This window comes from Zonotrichia albicollis, chromosome 1 (assembly GCF_047830755.1).
Source record: "Zonotrichia albicollis isolate bZonAlb1 chromosome 1, bZonAlb1.hap1, whole genome shotgun sequence".
In the NCBI taxonomy this organism is placed as follows: Eukaryota; Metazoa; Chordata; class Aves; order Passeriformes; family Passerellidae; genus Zonotrichia; species Zonotrichia albicollis.
The window spans coordinates 121,001,448-121,022,074 of record NC_133819.1 but is presented as its reverse complement, the minus strand read 5'-3'; the positions used below and the strand labels follow the sequence as shown (position 1 = coordinate 121,022,074).

The 20,627-nt window shown below is 35.5% G+C and overlaps 1 protein-coding gene across 10 annotated transcripts in view; it reads right to left on the bottom strand.

Annotated features, from left to right (window-relative positions):
• Positions 1 to 20,627, bottom strand: part of C1H8orf34 (chromosome 1 C8orf34 homolog) — a 156,672-nt gene that overhangs the window by 24,512 nt on the left and 111,533 nt on the right. For all 10 annotated transcript variants that reach the window (XM_074552072.1, XM_074552051.1, XM_074552058.1 and 7 more), the window contains 3 exons: positions 17,850 to 17,935; positions 12,905 to 12,978; positions 2,465 to 2,585 (listed from right to left, as the gene is read on the bottom strand). In XM_074552072.1, the coding sequence (XP_074408173.1) occupies positions 2,465 to 2,585; positions 12,905 to 12,978; positions 17,850 to 17,935 (281 nt within the window). The remainder of the gene's footprint in view (positions 1 to 2,464; positions 2,586 to 12,904; positions 12,979 to 17,849; positions 17,936 to 20,627) is intronic.

Sequence of the window (20,627 nt, the reverse complement as noted above, 5' to 3'; positions counted from 1 at the left end):
GAATAAGGATATGATTCATATGCACTTATAAACTGTTTATTTTTTTAACAGTTCTTCTTGTGATAAAATATTTTCCAGAAGTATACGAAGACCACAAAATCAGTGCAACACACCAAATTGGCAAGATGCTGGAATAAACTACCAAGAAAATAATAATCTCCATTTGCTTGTGATATAAAGCAGCCATAATAACATAAGAGTCTGGATTTTAGACAAAAAAATATATGAGCCATATGTAGAGAAGGAAAACTGCGCCAGTATCTGATTTTGTAAAACTGCTGCTTTCAAATGTCAAGGTACTGAGGCAGTTGCTGGCAATTGGTGCTAGCTCCTAATTTAGGCACAGACACCAAATTATGCCTTATGTTAGGAGTGATTTTTATCCAGCACATTGTCCATAAGGGAAGGCCAGGCCCCCTAAGAAGGTGCATGTGAGACAGGGGGCCATATTTCATCATTACACAGGTAATCCAAGTCATAGCTCAGGCATCTAAATTACTGCCTAGATAGGCAGCCATTTGGTGGAATTAATAGGTTCCATTGCACTTGCTAAGAGAACTGAAACAAGAGACTTGCTGATATTACAGACACTTGAACTTTTGCAAATGTATAAGATAAATGAGGCTAAGCAAAACCACAGCATTATTATCTGAGGTACTCTGAACTGATTACTCACGGAAATTACGTTATTCTTGTCTTTGAGGGGAGTAATTGTCTCAAGCACCATCGGTGTTATAATAGGACATGAATTATTTGGAATACAATAGTCCAATGTTTAATAATTGGGCTGTTTTAATGTGAAGTTCTCAGTCAGACAAAAATTACTGAGTAGTAGAGCGGCTGAACCTCATGTAACAACAGCTCTACTGAAATATCAGGCCAAAAGTCAAATGACAGGAACAGCACTGATGTGAGAGAGAAAATCTTGTGGGTCACACCACTGCAGAAGGAATCGCCGAGATTAAATAAAGGTACCTAGTTACTTTACAGTCAATTAAGTATTTAAAATTGCATATTCTGTTGAATATTGTAGTTACTACTGTCAGCTTTGCCAAGGGACTGCATTTTCCACAGCATAATACATGCAAGAACAGCTTGTATGACCATGGAAGTGAGACCTGTTAGGACATAAATCAAAGTAGGGAGATCTTCACCAAACTCCTCCTGAGTGACAACATAAGGGAAAACAAGTGGTACCTTGTAGCAGGGCCCTTGGGGTACACAGGTCCCTGCTACGCTACAGAAACTGTTTTTGCTGCTCTCCTGAATCCCACTAGATGTTCCTGGGAGAGTTTAGAGTATAGAGAGAGGGTTCATAGATTTTTAAATCTAGTTTGGCAGTAGCTGCAGCTCTCGTAGCTGTTAGCTTTATGAACCTATAAAAAAAATTGAATTACAGCATCTCTACTGTCTGACACAAAACCCACCTAAAAAGGCTTCATTTGCATATATTGCAATTTGCAGTTTGTGCTCCATTATGAACAAAACCTGTTCCTAAAAAGCTTCCCTCAGTGTGCTTACAGCTTTGTCATCTGCCTTGACCTCAACTGCAACACCCCCTTTCTAAAGAGGATACAGCTTTCTCACCATTGTTATTGGCAAGATAAATATCCAAAGTATTTTAAAATATCACACCAAAAGCATTCTCTGCCTCATTCTCTAAATAACTTAGAAGAATGATCAAATAAATTTCATTTCTACCTTCATTTTACATATACATTCTTTACGATCTGGTGAAGAATTACTTTTCATAGAATTAGCCTATGAAGCTTTCACCATATAACAAATAGCATGCATAATGTAGGACTACCACAAATAGGTCTATGTCATACCTTTTAATAAAAGCTGAAGACAAAAAACCTTGGTTACAAAGAAGAACAAATTGCAAGCTAAATTTTAGAATATTCCTCATTAATTTTTATAAAGCTCTGAAACATCTCTTTACCAATAACCCCACACTTTTTTTTTACTTTTCAGCAATGGTTACCCCATCAAAGACATTGCAGATGTTCCAAGACACACAAACTAACAGATTTCACTCAGCCTGAATTGTCATGAACAAGGCGAGTTTTTCCTGCAAAGCAATCTGTTCTCCAGTTAAAGATCCACTGCAGCCTGCCTTTAAGGACTATTTAAAAGTAAGTAAAACATCAGTACCTCCTTATTGCATAAGTCTGGGTGAAACATGAAAACAAAAAAAAGGTGCATTATTATGCTTTCAGACCACAGTATATTTAACATGGTTTAATTACTGTTTAAGCAGTGTCCTTACTGTGATTACAGTGAAGTTCATCTACATCTACAAATAAAACACTAACTGTGTTTTCTTCAATTAAAAAATAAAGTTTTCATATGTTTTCATCAGCATGTGAGTTAGATAATTTTTTCCTTCATCTGAAATATTGGCAGAGCAAGCTGGGTGAGTACTTCCAGGCATTTTATGGTTCCTTGATCCCATACATACCAGCTAGGTGTTTTTCCATGGTCTGAAGTTCTTTTGCTGCTAAGGAGTCCTTTAGGAGTTTCTGCCTTGGGGAACCTCCAGGTCTAACACTCACAGCATCCAAGGTCCAAACTGTCTGAGACTTACACAGATAAAAAGAAAATGAAATGCTGTTAATCCAGTTTCATATTTATACAATAAACAATGAAAAGAGTGATGTCCCCATATTGGATCAGGAATCTGGAACTTATTATGTAGAATATACAGAATTTATGCAAAATACTACAAAATATAATTTCTTAACATACATAAAATAAATAGCAAGAATTAGTTAAAAGAAACAGTTCTGAAATAACTCAGATATGCACCTTCACATAAGCTCTTGCTCTATGCTGAGGACATCATAACAGGACAAATTCCTCAATGATTTACATTCTCTGCAGTACCAATTATTTAGTAAGCATTTTCTTAAATTACCATAACATTTGGCTCAGCATCTCTGCAAAGCTGCACTTCTGGGAATATCCTAGAGTTTCCTAATCAAAATTTCCAGTACTATTTTATCACTGCAAGAAGTATTCCTTTCAGAAAAAGCTAAATCATCAGGGTTTGAATTACCAGTCACCATAGCAGTTTGAAAGGGTTGTCAGCAAACAGACCATTGCCCCCCAGTCTCTTCTTTATTGAACACTGTGGTATTCAAAGTTATTTGCTTTTCCTGGAATCCACTAAATATAGTTTTAGGAAATTTTTGTAAGACATACTATGAGGTAAACTTGATAGATGTGTATGGGAAATGCACAGTAAGACATATGACCAATTGTGCAAGACTTGCTCATGAAAAAAACCCCAAATAAAAACAACAAACAAAAACATCAATTAAATAATTCTTGACAGTCTATCTGAAATAAATTTTACATTATAACCTCACAAAAACATTTCATCTGTAGTCTAGGAAGTTTTGCTAGTTTCCTAAAGAAACAAGGCTTATGTAATGGTCACATTTTCATTCACCTCTTACTAATTTTTAAATCTTTCATTAAATACCGAGCAAATTTAGAGAGGCCACTGTTTCAAAGACATTAAGCTGAAGTAATTTCAGGGAGAAGAATGATTGATCAGAGGAGGGAGACCCAAACTGGTGGCCCCATTCACAGAGGGCACAGGGGACTCCACAGTCCACAATGCTGGAGCTGCATCACAACTGACACGGGGCTGCTGTGGATCACTGCCCTGAGTGATGGCACTTCCCTGGCCAGACTCTCATCCCACAGGGAAAGGTGCAGCACAGTTCAAAGGATGAGCACAAAAATATAGGTTTGGGATCATCTCTATTCAGAAAAAAAAAAAAAAAAAAAAAAAAAAAAGGAGTGCTTTAAACAGTGTAGCTGCCTTCCCTTTTAGAAAAGTAGGCATAATTCTACAGAAGTAAAATGTTAATATGGGATATATTTTACATCATTCTTAATCCATTCAAAATAAACTCTGCTTTGAATGCAAGTGATCAAATGCATCTTAAAAAAAAGATAACACAGATTTATATTTTTAAAGCAATAGCTATACTGTAATGCTGTTTATGTGTATGCAAAAAAGCTCAGTCACATTTACCAGCATACAAAACAGTTTGAAGCTGTAGATAACTCTGTTCTTATTAATTAATAAAATTTTCAGAACAGTAACAACATTTTTTTTATTTTCCAAATTTTTTTTAATGCTTATTCTTCCCTGGTTGAAGTTACCTGTATTTTATCCCATGCAAATACAGAGGAATAGCTGAATAAAACAGTAAATTACCCAGAAGTAAAGACACCTTCAAACATTTTTATTTCAGACATATCACTAGACCTGATTCGCTTGTTCCCCTAAGAGGTTTTGAGCATTTTTGACTTGGGTCCTCACTGTGAATTCTCCATCCAAATAGCAACTGGGATTATTTAGCTCACTACAGAATATTAATCTCTATTAAATTACATTACTAAATAATTATTGCAAATGGATATTAATTATCCAATATCTATCTCTAAATGGAAGAAGGTATCATTTTGTGATCAGTTCCTCTGAAATAAATGAAATTAAATAAGAGATGGGAAGGGGGAAAAGGTATGTAAGAAAACTCCAATTTTTCATTTTTCAACATATTTTTAGATATTCTTTGTCCCCAGATTTTTATGGTGGAAAAAGGACACTTTTATTTGCATTTTATAGGGTATATTTTCATATCTGGGAAAAAGTATATGGAAAAAAAACAACCCAGGCTTATAAGGATTAATCCTTTTTTGAATATACAATTTCACTCATAAATACAACTTTGATGAAATATGGAATAAAAAATAGTCAGTGGTCTGTGGCAATACTTGACAGCCAAAATGCTCTTCTAATATTCTTACACTGGACTATTCAAGCTTATTATAGTAAATTATTATCAGCTTTCAGTAACTTCTTGACCTCCTTAAAACATATTTCCAAAGGTTAGCCTGATGAGATGATTTCATGTCCTTTCCACGTCCTGGAAATGCTCATGGAAATGGAGTTATCTTTCTCTTCTACAAACCTCTGCTGGTTTGGGGTAGATTTTGCTTTTACTGTACTTCTCTTTATGCACAGTAGTCATGTAAGACTCATACAAAACAAAGGTCACTGAGTACAGGAAGCTCTCCGCTGTTACATATTCAAACTCTCTTTCAGATACACAGTTCCAACACCCTGTTAAACCAGGACAGCTTTGGATGAATTTTCCCCCAAATTTTGTAACTCTTCCTGTGCGTCTTCTATTTAATGTAATATCGTAAGCTTTCGGCATTTTTTTCAGGCAATAGCGTCACAAAAGAGCAGAACAGCATTGTTATAGTTTCTATGGAAGATGAGATATTTATTATTAGCAATTTAATTTCATAACAAATTATATGCTTGTAATAACAGTAACTTCCAATTAAATGCTTACCTAAAAGAGAATTAAAATGATCTGGGGAAAAAAGGGTATAAGAATTCATTAAAATTATACTGTAAGCATTTTTTGTTCTTTCTGTGAAGCTAAATATTCCATGGCTATAATCAACAACATTTCGACACAGGCTGAGTATTATATTTCTAAATAATACTTAGCATTAAAAAATATTTTTTAACATTTTGAGACTATGAGTTCATCTAGGTGCATAATGCATAAACACAGACAGAGGTTCTCAGTGTCTGCAGCAAACAATTTATGCAACAGATCTTCTATTCCTAGAAGATAAACACAAGCTGAAAGTAGGGGATGTTATCAAGAAGGCTTTGGAAGCAGGTCAATTCAAATGCAAGGATAAATGAATTTGTACAGCTATAGCAGAATTCCCTGATGTGCCTTCTCTCCAGTGGATACATAGCAGCACTTTAAATATGTCACTTAGGAAAGAGATTCAGGCTTGCAAACCATTTATTTAAACATTCTTACTGCACTTCACCAAAACTTATCCCTTGTCTGCTGGCCAGTAACTGCAGAGATGAAACACTAATGTCAGTTAACTTAGACTTTAATGATAATCACAGCAGACTGAATGTAGTTGAAAAATACAGCATGTATGTATGAAGTATGTGCATAGAATCCTTCCAATTATTTCAGCATCTTCCAAACTACCATTGCCCTTGCTCATTCATTACACTTTATAAATATTAGCACAAAATTTATAAATGGCCTATTTGCATTAACAGGATTAATGAGATCTAAGGATGGGGATGTTACTGAAAGACATTGTTGTCTTTCTAAATTGCAGAAACAACTCTGTGTCCTGTTCATCACCTTCAGACTTTGAAGGGCAGGCAGTGAGCTCTACACCAGAAATATGTTCCAACGAAGTACTTGGGATACATTTGTCAGCTTTGAAGGTCAACTCTGTGTCAATTTCTTAAGTGACTTTCTTCATGTATCATCATCATTTCTTCACATACAATACATTCGTTATTGCTTTTTTCTTCCTTATATCCCTTGGCCAAATTAATGCTAACACATAAAAAATTACATACAATAAAGTCAGAAATAATCCCTCTCATCACTGATTCCCCAAACTTCTGGAAAATACCATAACTTAGCAGGAATACCACAGTGGAACAGGAAAAAAAATTAAGGAGGTCATGAATAAGAGCAAGAAAGTTTTTTCAAGCTCACTCTCTGCGCTTCAGTCTGCAGCACAATGAGACACAGCATGAATCAGTACAGCTTTTGTCCCTCAAAAAAAAGCCAGTGCAGATGTGAATATTTTGATCTCACTGTTGAGCTGGATTGACCTGGGCTATGCAATACCCAGTGACACCTGGTGAGTTCTACAGAGATACAGATTTTCAGAATAGCTAAGACCAAGATTTAGGACTCCAGCTTACCACCTGAAAATCAAGTACTTGTTAGAAAATAAATTATTCTTCCTTAATGGCCAAAAAAAAGTGTTAATAAACTATTCAGCATGTATTTCTGTGCCATTTTGGTCTGTTTCAGAGTAAAAACAAAGTATTCCTGTGCATGCCCAGTGGATGTGTGTGACCGTGGTCACACGGGTTTTCAGGGTGAGAGAGGGATGAGAATGTTGACCTCATGATCAGAAGGCTTGATTTATTATTTTATGATATATATATTACATTATAACTATACTAAAATGAATAGAAGGAAAGTTCTCAGAAGGCTAGCTAAGCTAAGAATAGCAAAGCAATGAATAACAAAGGCAGCTGGCTCAGACCGAGAGCGAGAGCCAGCTCTGCTGTGAGTGGTCAGTGAATCCAAACATCCACAGGAGACCAATCACGGATCCACCTGTTGCATTCCACAGCAGCAGATAACCATTGTTTACACTTTGTTGCTGAAACTTAGCTTCAGCAGGAAAAAATCCTAAGAAAGGATTTTAATGAAAAGATGTCTGTGACAGATGTGGAAGACTACCTAAACTGAATGATAACTATGAAATGAGGAAAACGTAAAACCAAACTAGTTAGCAAGCTTGTAAGTATATGAAAAGTGGTTTTATAGTACTTTAGATTCTACTTGGTTTTGCTAATCAAATAGAAATTTTATTGATAGCTTCAGGAGATAAGTTTAAGGAGTACACCTGGGCTTAGCTTTCTAGGATAATACAGCTTTTCTTTGCAGAATAACTTAAATATCTTCAATAGGCATTTGACAGAGATCCCTCTAAATTAAAACAAAAAAAACCAAACAAAAATACCCCCACAACCCAAAACCTCTTTATTGAACCATTTGTTTACAAGTGTCCCTCCCACTCTGGCCAAGCAAGTGGCAAGTACAGATGTTCTGCAGCAGAATTAAATATTTCTGGACAGTCTATCTGAAATAAATTTTACATTATTACCTCACCGAAACATTTCATTTGTAGTCTAGAAAGTATTAAAAAATATTATTTTGCACAATATTTTGTTTAAGGATTCTTCATTCAACATGCACTTTCCATAAGGAGGTCACCCAATATTTGATGTTTCAGCTTCCATAATCTGTTCAAGGACATCAGGTGAGCAAACCATCTGATACTGTAAAAATACAAGGCTTCTCGGAGCTCTGTTACAATATCAGCTGCCACCTCTAATCCCCTCTTCCACATTAGGGCCTGTTCTACTTGAAATGCCGTGTAATTGAAATTACAAGCTTTTGGCTTCCCATGGCAGTCAGCCAGCAGCACATTTTACACTAAACCTTACACTAAAAAATGGTACTTTGAATTAACTTACACACAGTTTTTCTGTTTACAGGAAAGCAGGAAGGAGGAAATATCTGGTCAACTGAGAATCATATTTGTTTCAGTTTTTGAAATGCAACCATAATAATTTTTTTCTAAACTTCAGTTTTATTTACTGTTATTTGGATTAATATATCTGAATTTGTCATGTCCAAGAACACAAAATTTTAGACAGGTAAACAAAGCATTCATTGATTTCCTTTTCTTATATAGATTTTCCTAAAGTTCAGAATATTCTTTCAATTTCAAATTATAGTCCATAAGATGAAATATTTTCTAATAAGGATATTTTCACCCAAGATTTTTTTTTTTTTGTATATAAAAAAATCTATGTCTAGTTTATGGACTTTGTTTGACATAAGGGAGGTCTCAACCAAATTTTGTCCAAGGTATGCAATTCAAACTCCTTTCCTAACTACTTGCAGAAATAATCACTTATTTCCCGAGAACCTTGATATTATGCTTTTCTAACCATCTTATATTGTTAAATTACCTAACAATGGTTAAACATACACATTTGTGTAGGGATTTTTTTACTACCTGTAGAAGAGTTGAAGTAATCTCATATTAACTTATTATATTTATAGAAGATTTAAATGTTGAAGTTAAAATCTAAAATTTCACCGCTAAGCTCCTGAATTTCTATATAATTACAACATTCAGCTTGGATTTGAAAACTTTTGTATCAGAACGCACCAATTTGAACATAAATATGTTCATAAATTTCTAATTTGAAACATAAATGTGCACATAAATATGATCTAAATATGATCCTTATAAATCCTACTACCACAAAGTTGCACTGCTGCTGTTCCTGATGTTACAGTGCTATCTTGAAAGAGCTATTTGAATGAATAAACTGCTAAATGCCAGACAGTGACCCCAACTCAGTAAATAGATTATAGATTTAATTAAATGCATAAGTTTGGATGATTTCTGTTGATTATACTCAAACAAGTAATTCAGTTACTTCATATTATTGTTCTAGGGGAAAAACCTATGAAAATTTCTAACCAAAAGAACTGAAATCATGCAACATTGTAATATTATTGTATACAACATATATTGACATCAAGAATAAAGGCTTAGTTTTTCCTTGTGCATGAAGCCTAAAGTTTTTACAAACTGAATTAAAGAATTTATGCATTCATCACAGAAATCCCATGTCTGTATTTCTTCTATGAAAGCAAATAATATGTTTCAAAGCAGTAGGGAATACAGGAAAAAAACCCAAAATATTTCTATAAAACACTTTATTACAGTATTTTTTGCTCAGTAATAAAGAGCAAAATCCAAAGGCACATTCATGCAGAAATGCTTTTTGCAGTTGGTCAACTTTTTCTTCCAGTTTCTGCTGCATTTGGATTGCTTTGCCTTACATGGATAATTTACAAAGAAAAATACACCTTTTTATGTGCATGTGCAAGGCACGATTGACATAAAAACACCCAAAAATAAGCACAAGTCCTGTTAGATCCAGGTGGTAAAAGAAACAAGTCAGAGAGAAGGCAAAAGCTACTTCATGTGATCTGCTCAGTGCCTGTGCCCTGTTTCTATCTGATAGGCATGGTAAAGTAAGCAGCTTCCTCTGAAACCCTGCTTTTCCATTTCTGCTAGAATTCCAGGCCCCTTAAATTTTTCCTAGTATAACTTCTGTATTTTGTTAGAGTCTTATTTTACTTTATGTTTCTGGAAAATTTCTAAACATTTGGCTATCAAACTTTGTGCTCACCATAGCGAAAAAATCTCAAGAAAAAGATTTTGCATTTTGTCTGACACTTTTCGTTACGCAAAAGTAGTTTCCAGGCAGTCAACTAGGATTTGTAAGGATGTTTTGAATGGTTGTTTCTACTTTGAATTCTTACAAAACACTTGGGAGAAGTGCTGATTCCTGTAAATACTTCAACCAGCTTTTTTTGCCAGCTTTACTCACTTATTTGCCCAGAATGCCTTGTTTGGGGTTGTGCAGCCCTGAAAATCTAAGTTTTCAATTTCTCAAGCATCAACTCTTTTCATTAAAAATACAGCATAGCAAAATATTCTATTTTAAAAAGTATAAATAAAGAGGTCTAACTGCAAAAACCAGGGTTTTCAGAAATAGAACTTTAAAAATAGACAAAGCTGCAAGAAAATAATAATATAACCATGATGTAAATTACATGAAACACGTAACAGACATAGATGTTGCATATCTCTTTTGAGTACCAGTATCCAGATTGTTTTAGTATCCACATTAAAGATCTTACATATGGATTCATACATGGGACATGAAAAAAAAGAACCCAAAATTTTTTTATAAAAATCCTTATGCATAATTCTTGCTCTTTTGTCCTACAATTTTTCTCACAACACTTATCCTCTGAAGGCCAAGGTACCTTTGAGGAAAATTTGTCAAATATACATTAGCAGAGAAGAATTTATACAATCATCTATTTAACTAGCCATCAACACAAATTAGCCTATTGGAATGCAGTATCAATATTAACACCTTGACCCATGTAAGGATGTTTTACATGTAATATGCACATTTGAGGGAATACCATGAATCAATTTGTCAAATTTATAAGAAAAGTCCGATCATCATAGTATTCTATTTTTCCCACATCTTGCATTGCATAAAATATCTAAAAATCATCCAAGTCATGAGAATACATTTTGGTAACAATTCTGTTTATAGGCATATGTCTTACTGCTTTGAAAGACTGTGGAAATCCATTTCAAGATCACATTTATCTACACAGCCTTCCTATGAGGAATCTCAGTTTTATATCTATATTTTGTATGTCAAGATTGCCAAAGAATAAGTCTCACTGAAAGTTATTAGGGGAGCATGGAACAGATCGTTCCCTTGGAGCACTGAAAAGCAAGAACAGTTGGATCATTTGTTTCTTTTTAAGGATATAGAGTTACAGAGAAAGCATTGGATAGTTGAATTTAATTTTCAATATCAAGCTATTACAAAGAGACAAAAGTAAACAATCAGCTAGCTACATTCTGTTTAAGCAAGAACACTAAGACACAATACACCAGAAAAAAACTCCAAAGAGTATGAACTAACATAACTGGCTCCTTAGAAACTTAGGCAAAGTAGCTTTTGAAGAGCCTGGGAATGTGAAATGATCTGCCTTTGCCCTGAGGAGAGGATGGACGGGCAGAGCAAGAGCTGCAACTGCTCTTGTCTTCTCTTTGCAGCCCTGGTAATTACACCAGCCAGCTTTCAGGGATTCAGCCCAGGGAACCCCACAGCCTCTGGCAGTTCCATCCTCCCAGCAACCTCAAATAAGCCTGGAACTACCAGAGCATGAAATGAACACAGATACATATTGTTTGTTTGCTCCTAAGCCTGCACACGCAGAGCATATATGTAAAACTGTCCAGCTGAAGGCTACACCCTTCTGTAACAAGATTTTGCTAATAAGCAAAATTAACTTTTGTTTTCTTTGTATTTTTTCTGTGCAATTCAATTAATTTGTTTCTCTCTTCCTATGTTACATGTCTGCAGGATTAATAAATCAAACTTTGCAGCTAAAAGTCCAAATCAATAAGGAAATGAGAGCTCCAAAACCACTGCAAATTTTAATTTACCCTTCTGTTTGCTGGTGGGAAGCAGAAAGGAGATTTGAAAAAGTAGCTCCAAGCAATGCCAGCTGTAGTTCTGTTCTTTACTCTTTTTGCCCAATATCAGCAAATGCTCTGTGAGGTTCCTGCACTTCAAGTTCTCAAAGAGCTTTAGGAATTGACCTGAAACTCCATATCCCTCAACTGTCTTGATAAATAATCCGGTTGTAAATACTTCATGTTCAATACTATCTAGCTTTATTCACATTGCTTAATCAGATGCCTGAAAGAGTGCAAGACCAATCTGCATTGCCATTTTTCTTTTTTCTTTATATTGCCCTTTCTTTCTTAGCTAACAAATACTGAGCCCTTCTTTCACTTCCTATATCAATATTAAAGTGTGCTATTAAGCAGTATTGCTGAACAGACTGAACAGGAATTAATGTCCTCCTACACTTGTCTAAAATTTTGCAAAAAAGAACAACTATTGTAAATTTATTTGCCTTAGGGAAAAAAACCACAGTCCTTTTTTAGCCTATATGCAAACTCCTAGTGCAATACTAATAGCATAAAAATTACGATTATATAATTCTTAAAAAATTATTTTACTGCTGGTTATGTTTTCCACAAACTGCGTATCTGCAGAGATTTTCTCAAGTTTCAAAAAAAAGAACAGATGGAGATATTACCAAGCATAATATTGCATTCTTTTAAAATATACAAATAAACTCACCACAAATTTTAACTAAATTGCTCTTATTAGTTTTCAAGCAAATGGTAATAGAAATTTAAATTCTAGTTGAGATATCACAATTTCATATTTCCGAATGAAATTTAGAGTTTGAATTATTTTGTTCTCTTCAATTTTTAAAACTGAATATTATCTGGCAAAATTAGTATTTGACTAGCATTTAAAAACATACAGAATATGTATAAAATTACTGCACTTCCGAAGGGCAAGCCCAACATGTGGTTTTGTAGATTATAATAATGTATTTCAAAATACCCCTTTTTCCTAGAATAAAAAAATTAAAGCAGAGAACTGAAAATTCAGAAGGGTTACGTAAATTTTGGGTTTTTTCTCTCTAGGATGACAGTGCTGGCAAACACAACTCTTATCTCCTTGCAAAATTTACTTTTTATGAAACTAATTTTAAAAATTACAGGATTACCCATAAGGGAAGGTACTTACAGATGCTGTCACTTGAGAAGCACTCTGAAACTCATTAACATCTTCTGTGAGCGTTTCAACCCCAGGTATTTGAGCTGTTCCAAAGAGGTACAAGAGAAAAGTAAATCACTCTAATCAAGTAAGTGTTAGTCACTTTGAAAATGTAATGCCTAAAATTTTACTGCTGGGAAGGCAAATGTGGCTACTGTAAATATACTACTTTTCAGTTACAGTTCAATGGATTATAATTTATATCTGATTTTAATTTATAACCTTAATGCAACATAGAACAGTGTCTCTAAGACAACTAGAGTGATAAGCAAGCTTCCTTCAGTGGCCAAGGTATCTTCTAGGTTCTTTATTAACTTTACTATTTAAACTAAATACTGTTTACCCTTTACACAAGAGAGTAGTGGATTTCCAGCTTTAATAAAATGAATAAAACTATATTAAATTAATTCAGTTAAAATTCCTGAAGTAAAAGGATTTGGTCAATTTGGACAACATTTTAAAGCCTTGAAAGTATAACTTTTGCCTATATTGGCACATTTTAAAATGACAGAGTTTTGAGGAGAGTCTAAAATGTCTCTTTGATGCATGTATAATGACTTAAAACAGATTTTATGCAACACTGTCAGAGAAAGACATTTCCAAGTAACATTATATGCAGTTTGACTCTTTACCTAGCACTCTGCTAAGGCACTTAGATGCTGCACCAGCAGCCTAACAAAAGATGTCCTGATCTTCTCTGTGTTCTGCTGTCATTCTGACACTTAGCAGGGAGGTCCTTATGTTTCCAGAATCCAATTTGTTAAACATCCCAGGCTATCCTTACTATGAAAGCAGAACTTAACTGTGAAGTGTGACAACTGTGGTTACCAATTCATTGCAAACATAAATTGATGTTGAGGGCAAAGAGGTGATGATAATGCAAAGCTGTGGTCAGGGAATTGTGTGGGACTTGAGATATGATGCCACACTTTTGCCATTGCCTTCTCTAGTTCTCAATCTTAATTCCTACATATTTGCATCCTTAATTTTTTACATTAGTCATGCAGCTCCACCCAGAACAACACTATGTGTTTCATATGTTCATGTTTTTATTGAATATCTGCAATTCCAAACTTTTCCTCTACATCTTAATGTCTCTTGAACTTTCTACTATAATGACACTTAGAAGGGAAAAAAAAAAAACCCACCAAACAAAACCCCACCAAACAAACCAACCAGAATCCAAACACCCCCCCAAAAAAAAAAACAGTGATTCCTGTTTGATAGGGAATAAACTACTGATGTGAAATTTGCTCTAGCAAAATTTATTTAGCAAACTAAGTATTATTATCACAATATAATCTCTAGAGCTGTAGATGTAATAGCACAATAAAATAGGAAATACCACATTTACACAGTGGCATAGAATCACAGAACCTATTATTTTTGGTCCAATATTTTTCCAGGGGGAGTCACAAAAGAAACAAGTCTTTGCCCACACCCCAGAAATATGTGGAGTTGCGCAATACATGCGAAGAAGTGAGTGTGAGTACATAATAAACAGCTTTTCACAGATATTTGAGGAGTGGTTTAGAAGTACTATACTTTTCATTTATCCTGTATTAGGAGATTACTCCCTAATACATTACTGCATTTTAAACTTACTTCTAAAAGGATGCACAGACTGCAAAAGCTGTATTTGCAATAACATCTTCTTTTCTTGCCTTATATCATGGCTTCACTCAAAGGGTAAGGTACATTTCAGCAGAAGAGAATTAAACAAGTGAAACAAGGTTGTATGGTACTTACAGGAAATTGGGAGTAAATGAACAATTATCCCTAAGTGATACTGTTTCTACATATCTAAAAGCCCCCAAAAATACTGAAGTGAATTGCTTCTACAATCCCACCAACCTGAAAAACACTTTGGGGTCTGTTGCATGTAGATTTTTCTGGATCAATTCTGTTGTAATGTGCATCTTTTGAAGCCTCAGCAATTCTTCACATCTACCTCTACAGAACAAGAGCAAGGCTCAATGGAGAACTGACCAAAGAGACAAACCAGACAAGCTTGGCATCTACAGGGAAAGTTTGCTGTGCAGTCATCTATGCTGCTTCTGATTAAAATCAAGAACCTATTAAATTCTTTCCTTAGTTCTTTCCTGTGAAGTGGTCTAATGGAAAAGGGAAACATTTTTGAGAGGTATAGTTTAGGACAGTGGAAAGAAACTGTAGCTTTAAAGTGTCTTCTGTTTTTCTATCTTGAGACCTGACTCCTACCTCTCATTTTTACTACTTAGATCAAACACAAGTCTGTCCAATTCAGCAGGATTATACTAGAGGGAAATCAGTGTAGTGGTTAATTAGAACCAGCTCCAGATTGTCAGCAGAGTCAGTATAGTGTCTGATGCTGCACATGATCTTCTCACATAAGCTCCTGCACTGCCTTTAGTAGGTAGAATGGCTTAAAATGAGGCTTATTTATAAGGGCTGTTAGATCAGATGTTCTGCCAATTACTTCTGAGCTTAGTTCGTCTGAAATTCGCAGGAGAGATGTTCCAGATCTAACAACAGAAACAGATCATTATCTAAAGAAAGCTACTCCCAACTTTGTTGTGCATCAGCACCTTGCTTGCTTATTCTTGAATGAATGGTTTGCATCAGCACTTCCCAATGCACTTTCCCCTCATTAAGGTCACTGGTACTGATAAATAGCAGAACATAAATTCAAATAAACCTGGTAAGTGAAGCCTGCTAATCACTATTTCATGATGTAATACATCTATAAGAGGACATAACTAAAAACTCACTGCAATGATGGCTTGGTTACTTAGGGTTTTTTAACAATATCTTTATGAGGCTTTTTTAATCATCCTCTCATACATAATAATATTTATTGGAAATAAGTATCAGATGCAAAGAGGGCAAATGCTGTGCTGCATTTACAGGGAGGATTGATAGAATGAGCAGTTGCCTGAGCTCTGTGTCTGTTTATAGTCTGTACCTACTGGTGAAATCCAGCTGTGGTTTTTTTTTCAAATTGAAATGTAGCACTAGCCAACATTTTAGGAAAAAAAGACTCCACCATATGTTACAAAACACTGAACATTTCTGAGGGCACCTCTTGACAGAAATTTGGCATTAGCTTACTACTGACCTCAGTCTTTTTGCCCGAGAGGCCTTGTTATTTTCTAGCTACATGACTAACAGGTCCATGTATATTCATAGACATCAGATAGATGTTTATAACAACATGAATATCAGTGCCCCACCTTCCTATCTAAATTTTACTCCCTGCATCTTATTGAATGTGTTTTTTTTTAAAGAAAGCATCTCCCATCTTCTCTGTAGCCATACTGACTGCAGAGTATTCAGAAGCACATGAAGTGGCTGAAGGTAGAACAGCTGTAGCACTTTTGTGCTCTACATTCTGTGACCATGAAAGATCCAGCTCCAATATTACACAGCATCCAGTACTTTCTGATAGTTTCACCTTCTTTAATCCCGGTATTGCTGCCACTTAGCAAAACTTAACAATTTAATTGAGTAGGTAAATCTGCAATTTTAGAACACGACATGGCAAAGTGAGCATACTTTCACTTCAGGAGCAAAGGTGCACAGGAAGAAATATGAAAGGATGAGGTCTGTTCAAAAATTATTTTGTGAACTGTAGAGCTTTTTCCCACATGTCTGTTTTACCAATCTATTTGCTTTTGCTGCAATAATCCCATGCATGTATATTCCTTTACTTATCCCAAGAAAGCTACCACCACCTCCCTTTCTGGGAATCACTCTCACAACAGAATTTTGCTTTCCTTTCACAGAGCTTGAATGAAGTCACCTGTCTGAGCATCTCTTGCTGACAATCTTTGTGAAGATTGTAAGGACATCATGTTTTGAGATTCTGAGCATCCTATTACCTTGTTCAATTAGGTGATCAATGGCAGATAAAAGGAAAAGCCAATGTCTTGACTGCATGAAACCACACATTCTCACAAAATCAGTTTGAAAAATTAGTCTTTAAAGACACATTAATTACTAATGGTTGGTTTACAAATGAGGCAAGAGAAATGAGTGAAAGCTCAGGTTGCTGTGATATCTAATAGTATCTACAATAGGATTAGATTGCAGACAGGGAGTAGGATAATTAAAAAATTACATTCTGGGGTTTTTTTTGTCCATGACTAACTTGTCCATGGCTGCTGAAGACTACACTGCAAATCAAAACATACAATTGTAGACTTGGCTGGTTCAACAGTAAGGCAATGGACTGAAAGATTTATGTTTGCAGATTCACTGTCAAAACCTGTATTTCTTTCTCTCTGTATTACAGCAGCAGCTAAGATAAAGTTAACCTTCATCAATTTTATCTTTCACAGGAAAGCTGGGTATTCTCTGGAAAGATATCCCTTATGAAGTGCCTTTTTCAACATTTCAGGTGTTACTCAGTTCAAACACCTGAGAAGAAATTGAAATAAGCCTGAGTGTCCTGACTGCAGATTAACCATATGAACATGTTTGTATGAGGGGAAAAAGTGTTTTTCAAAGTTATTTTATAAACTCTTTCTTTCTACTGTAAAACATTTGAATCATCTGGATGCATGTGTAGTAATAAATTAAATATTTCAAAGACCATTCTTTGGCATAAAAGCAGCAATGAACACCCCATGCCTATGCTATTAAGCTGTTTTAAATGTTAGTGTGCTAACATAAAATCTGTCTAATAAGAACAAATTCTGGCCCAGTGCACCTCTCAAAATAAGCCTAGGAATTATTCTGGGGTGTTAATTGGCCATGACAAAAAATATGTTAGTGGCTCTTTGAACAGATTTGAAGTGTAAATGATTGAGTTCAAATGCCCAGGAACACTCTCTTGGAAGTGTTTCATCTTTTACAGACATAACCCCTACTCTCAAATTCAAGATGTTGATGTTTGGGGTTTTTTTTATGAGCAGCAAATATTTATACAACTTACCATCAGAGTCTGACACTGCTGGCTCAGATGTCTGAGATACCATGGAGACATCTTCTGGCCTTTCTGCCAAATTATCCCCTTGCAATCTAAATTATGGAAAAATAAAATGAAAACATTTGCAATCATATTCAACGGATAAGACACAGAAGAAGATTATCCTTGGCTACATGTCCTGCTCACAACATTGCCCTAATTATAAGAGCAGCTTTGCTGAAAAGCTCACACTCAGGGTTCAATCATAACCTGGACTGTCTAGTAATCAAAACTAGACTCCAAGGAACAGCCAGCTGAATCCTAGCTTATGCATTTCTTTAAGTCATATTTTACAAAAGTGGAGGTTAGGTGTGCATGTGAGGACTGTAAGCTTCCTTCCCTTCAAAAATATTCCTTCCCTACCTCCAAAAATATTTTAATTGAATAGGACTGTGGTGAATGTCCATGCCAATGTGTTGGCAGTGAGGTGGCCTTGGTGAGGAGAGGCTGGGGCTGCCCTGAGCCAGTCACAGGTGGTTCCATCTGGCTCCAAAAGGAACCACAAGGAACCACGGCAGGGCAGAGCTGAGCTCTTCTGCCAAAATGGTGGCACCTTGGAGGAAACAGAGTTAAGGAAGAGCCAGTCACAATGCCACACAGGCAGAAGAGCAGGGAACAGGAAGACTGGGAAACAGCAGAGGACACACCAAGGTCAAAGGAGATGGTGCTCCATACTCTGAGCAGACACTCCCCTACAACCCATGGTGAAATGCCAGAGGCAATATCCCATGCAGCCCCTGGAGAACCAACACCAGGGCAGGTGAGTACGCCTGGGAGATGGACATTAGCCAGTGGAAATCCCACACTGGAGCAGGTGAAAAGTGGGGTGAGGAAGGAAGGGCAGAGAGGACCTCTAATGGACTGACCACAGAACTCCATTCTGTCTCCCCTGCACTGCTCAGGGGGTGGGGAGAGGAGTCTGAAGTGACAGAATGAACTTGGGCCAGGAAAGGGAGGAGGAAAAGTGTGGTTTTAATGTCTATCTTTTAGTTTCTCATCACCTTAACCTACTTTAATTGGCAATAAATTAAACTAATTTTCCCCAAGTCAAGTCTGCTTTGCCCATTACAGTAACTGGTAAAAAATCTCCCTGTCTTATCTTAACCCACAAGCTTTTACTTCCTATTTTCTCCTGTCATCCTACTGGCTGGGTAGGAAACTGGCTCTTAGCCATAGTTAACCCACCACAGGGGTTATGTATGCAAGAATATTTCCTCCTCCTTTGTTACTTGTTAAAAGGAAAATACAGTAATTATGGCAGACTTTATCTTCAGGCTTTCCTGCTGCACCAGCTGACTGCAATGCCTTGACAGCAATTCATACAAATAATGCTTGTATCTGTTTTTTCAAATGAGCATCCCAGGAGTCCCACCATCCTTCTCCAGGCTCTTATGAATCCTGAGTACAAATTCTGCTCTGAGAAGTGCTTTGTAGCTCTAAATGCAATATAACTGCCATTTACATAAAGGTTATCTTACCTTGGGTTTATTCAGACATGAAAAGAATAAGAAAAATGCAATTCAATTTTGCAAAGCCCAGGAATCATAAAAATGCATTGAAGTAAAACCTTGGGGAAAGAAATAACTTATCTCTTGGAAGAAAAAAAAGTTCTTTTCTTACCCTCTGCAGCTGTTTTATACTAAGCTTGAAATTAACCTTTGAAACCAAGTAGAATCCCCTTATCTGCCCTATCTAAATTTCACATTTTATGATTCTCACAGTTATCTAATATAGATGGATCTTAAAGTCATCTATTTGTTTGTACTCCTCAAAACCATTTCCCCAATAACCCCATCCCCAATTACGTTTATCTCCTTTTATTGCCCCTAGAATAATTTATTTATGATGGAAAGCTCAGTGTAAATTCATAATATTTCTTATCTAAGGTGGTAGATCCACAGAACATGAAACTCAAGACAACAAAATGTAAAAGTTAGAAGCTGTAAACCTTAATTTTGAAAATTACTTCTATGAATCTTTTATAGCTCTGTACCTGGCTTCTAATGCTCTAGTTACCAATTCTTTAAAGCCTAGCTTGTCAAACAGAAGCAAATTACTTTGTATCCTAAAGATATTCAAATAGAGAGAAAATAAATTGCAAATGAAATAACTATGCAAAAAAAAGGAAGCTATCAAAAAATCACGTAATTTTCCACTGCAGTACAATTCACCCATCCTCCTTCATTATATACATATGCACATTTATTGCAAGCACATATTCAGTCTTAGAAAGACATGCATGAAATTGTAGGAACCAGAAGTGAGATACTCATCTCTCCAGCAATGTTGGTAGTTCATTTACATTTAACTAAAAGGATGATTACTCCAACCTTTTCTGCTTACATTATAGTCATATAAAAACTATCTCTAGGAGTGGAGCGGCTTCTTTTGTCCCATCAGATTTTTCAAGATTTTATAATGTTCCCATTCAGAGCTTCGATAAATCCAAACCAGACATGAATAACTGGAACTATGATCATCTTTTTCTAGATTTTAGATATATTTCAGTGGTCTATTGCTTCATGAAGAACATATACACACAAAAAATCTTTTCAATGTATCTAATCAGAAAATCAATTTCATAGAATTTTACTTTGTAGGAAGAAATATACTGGATGGATGGGTGAATAGGATGTTTGACATGTCCATACCTTATAATAACATCCAATTTTCAATTTATTTATGCATTTCTTACAAATAGATTCATATCAGAATAGATTCTCATGAATCTCAAGCAACAAAAAA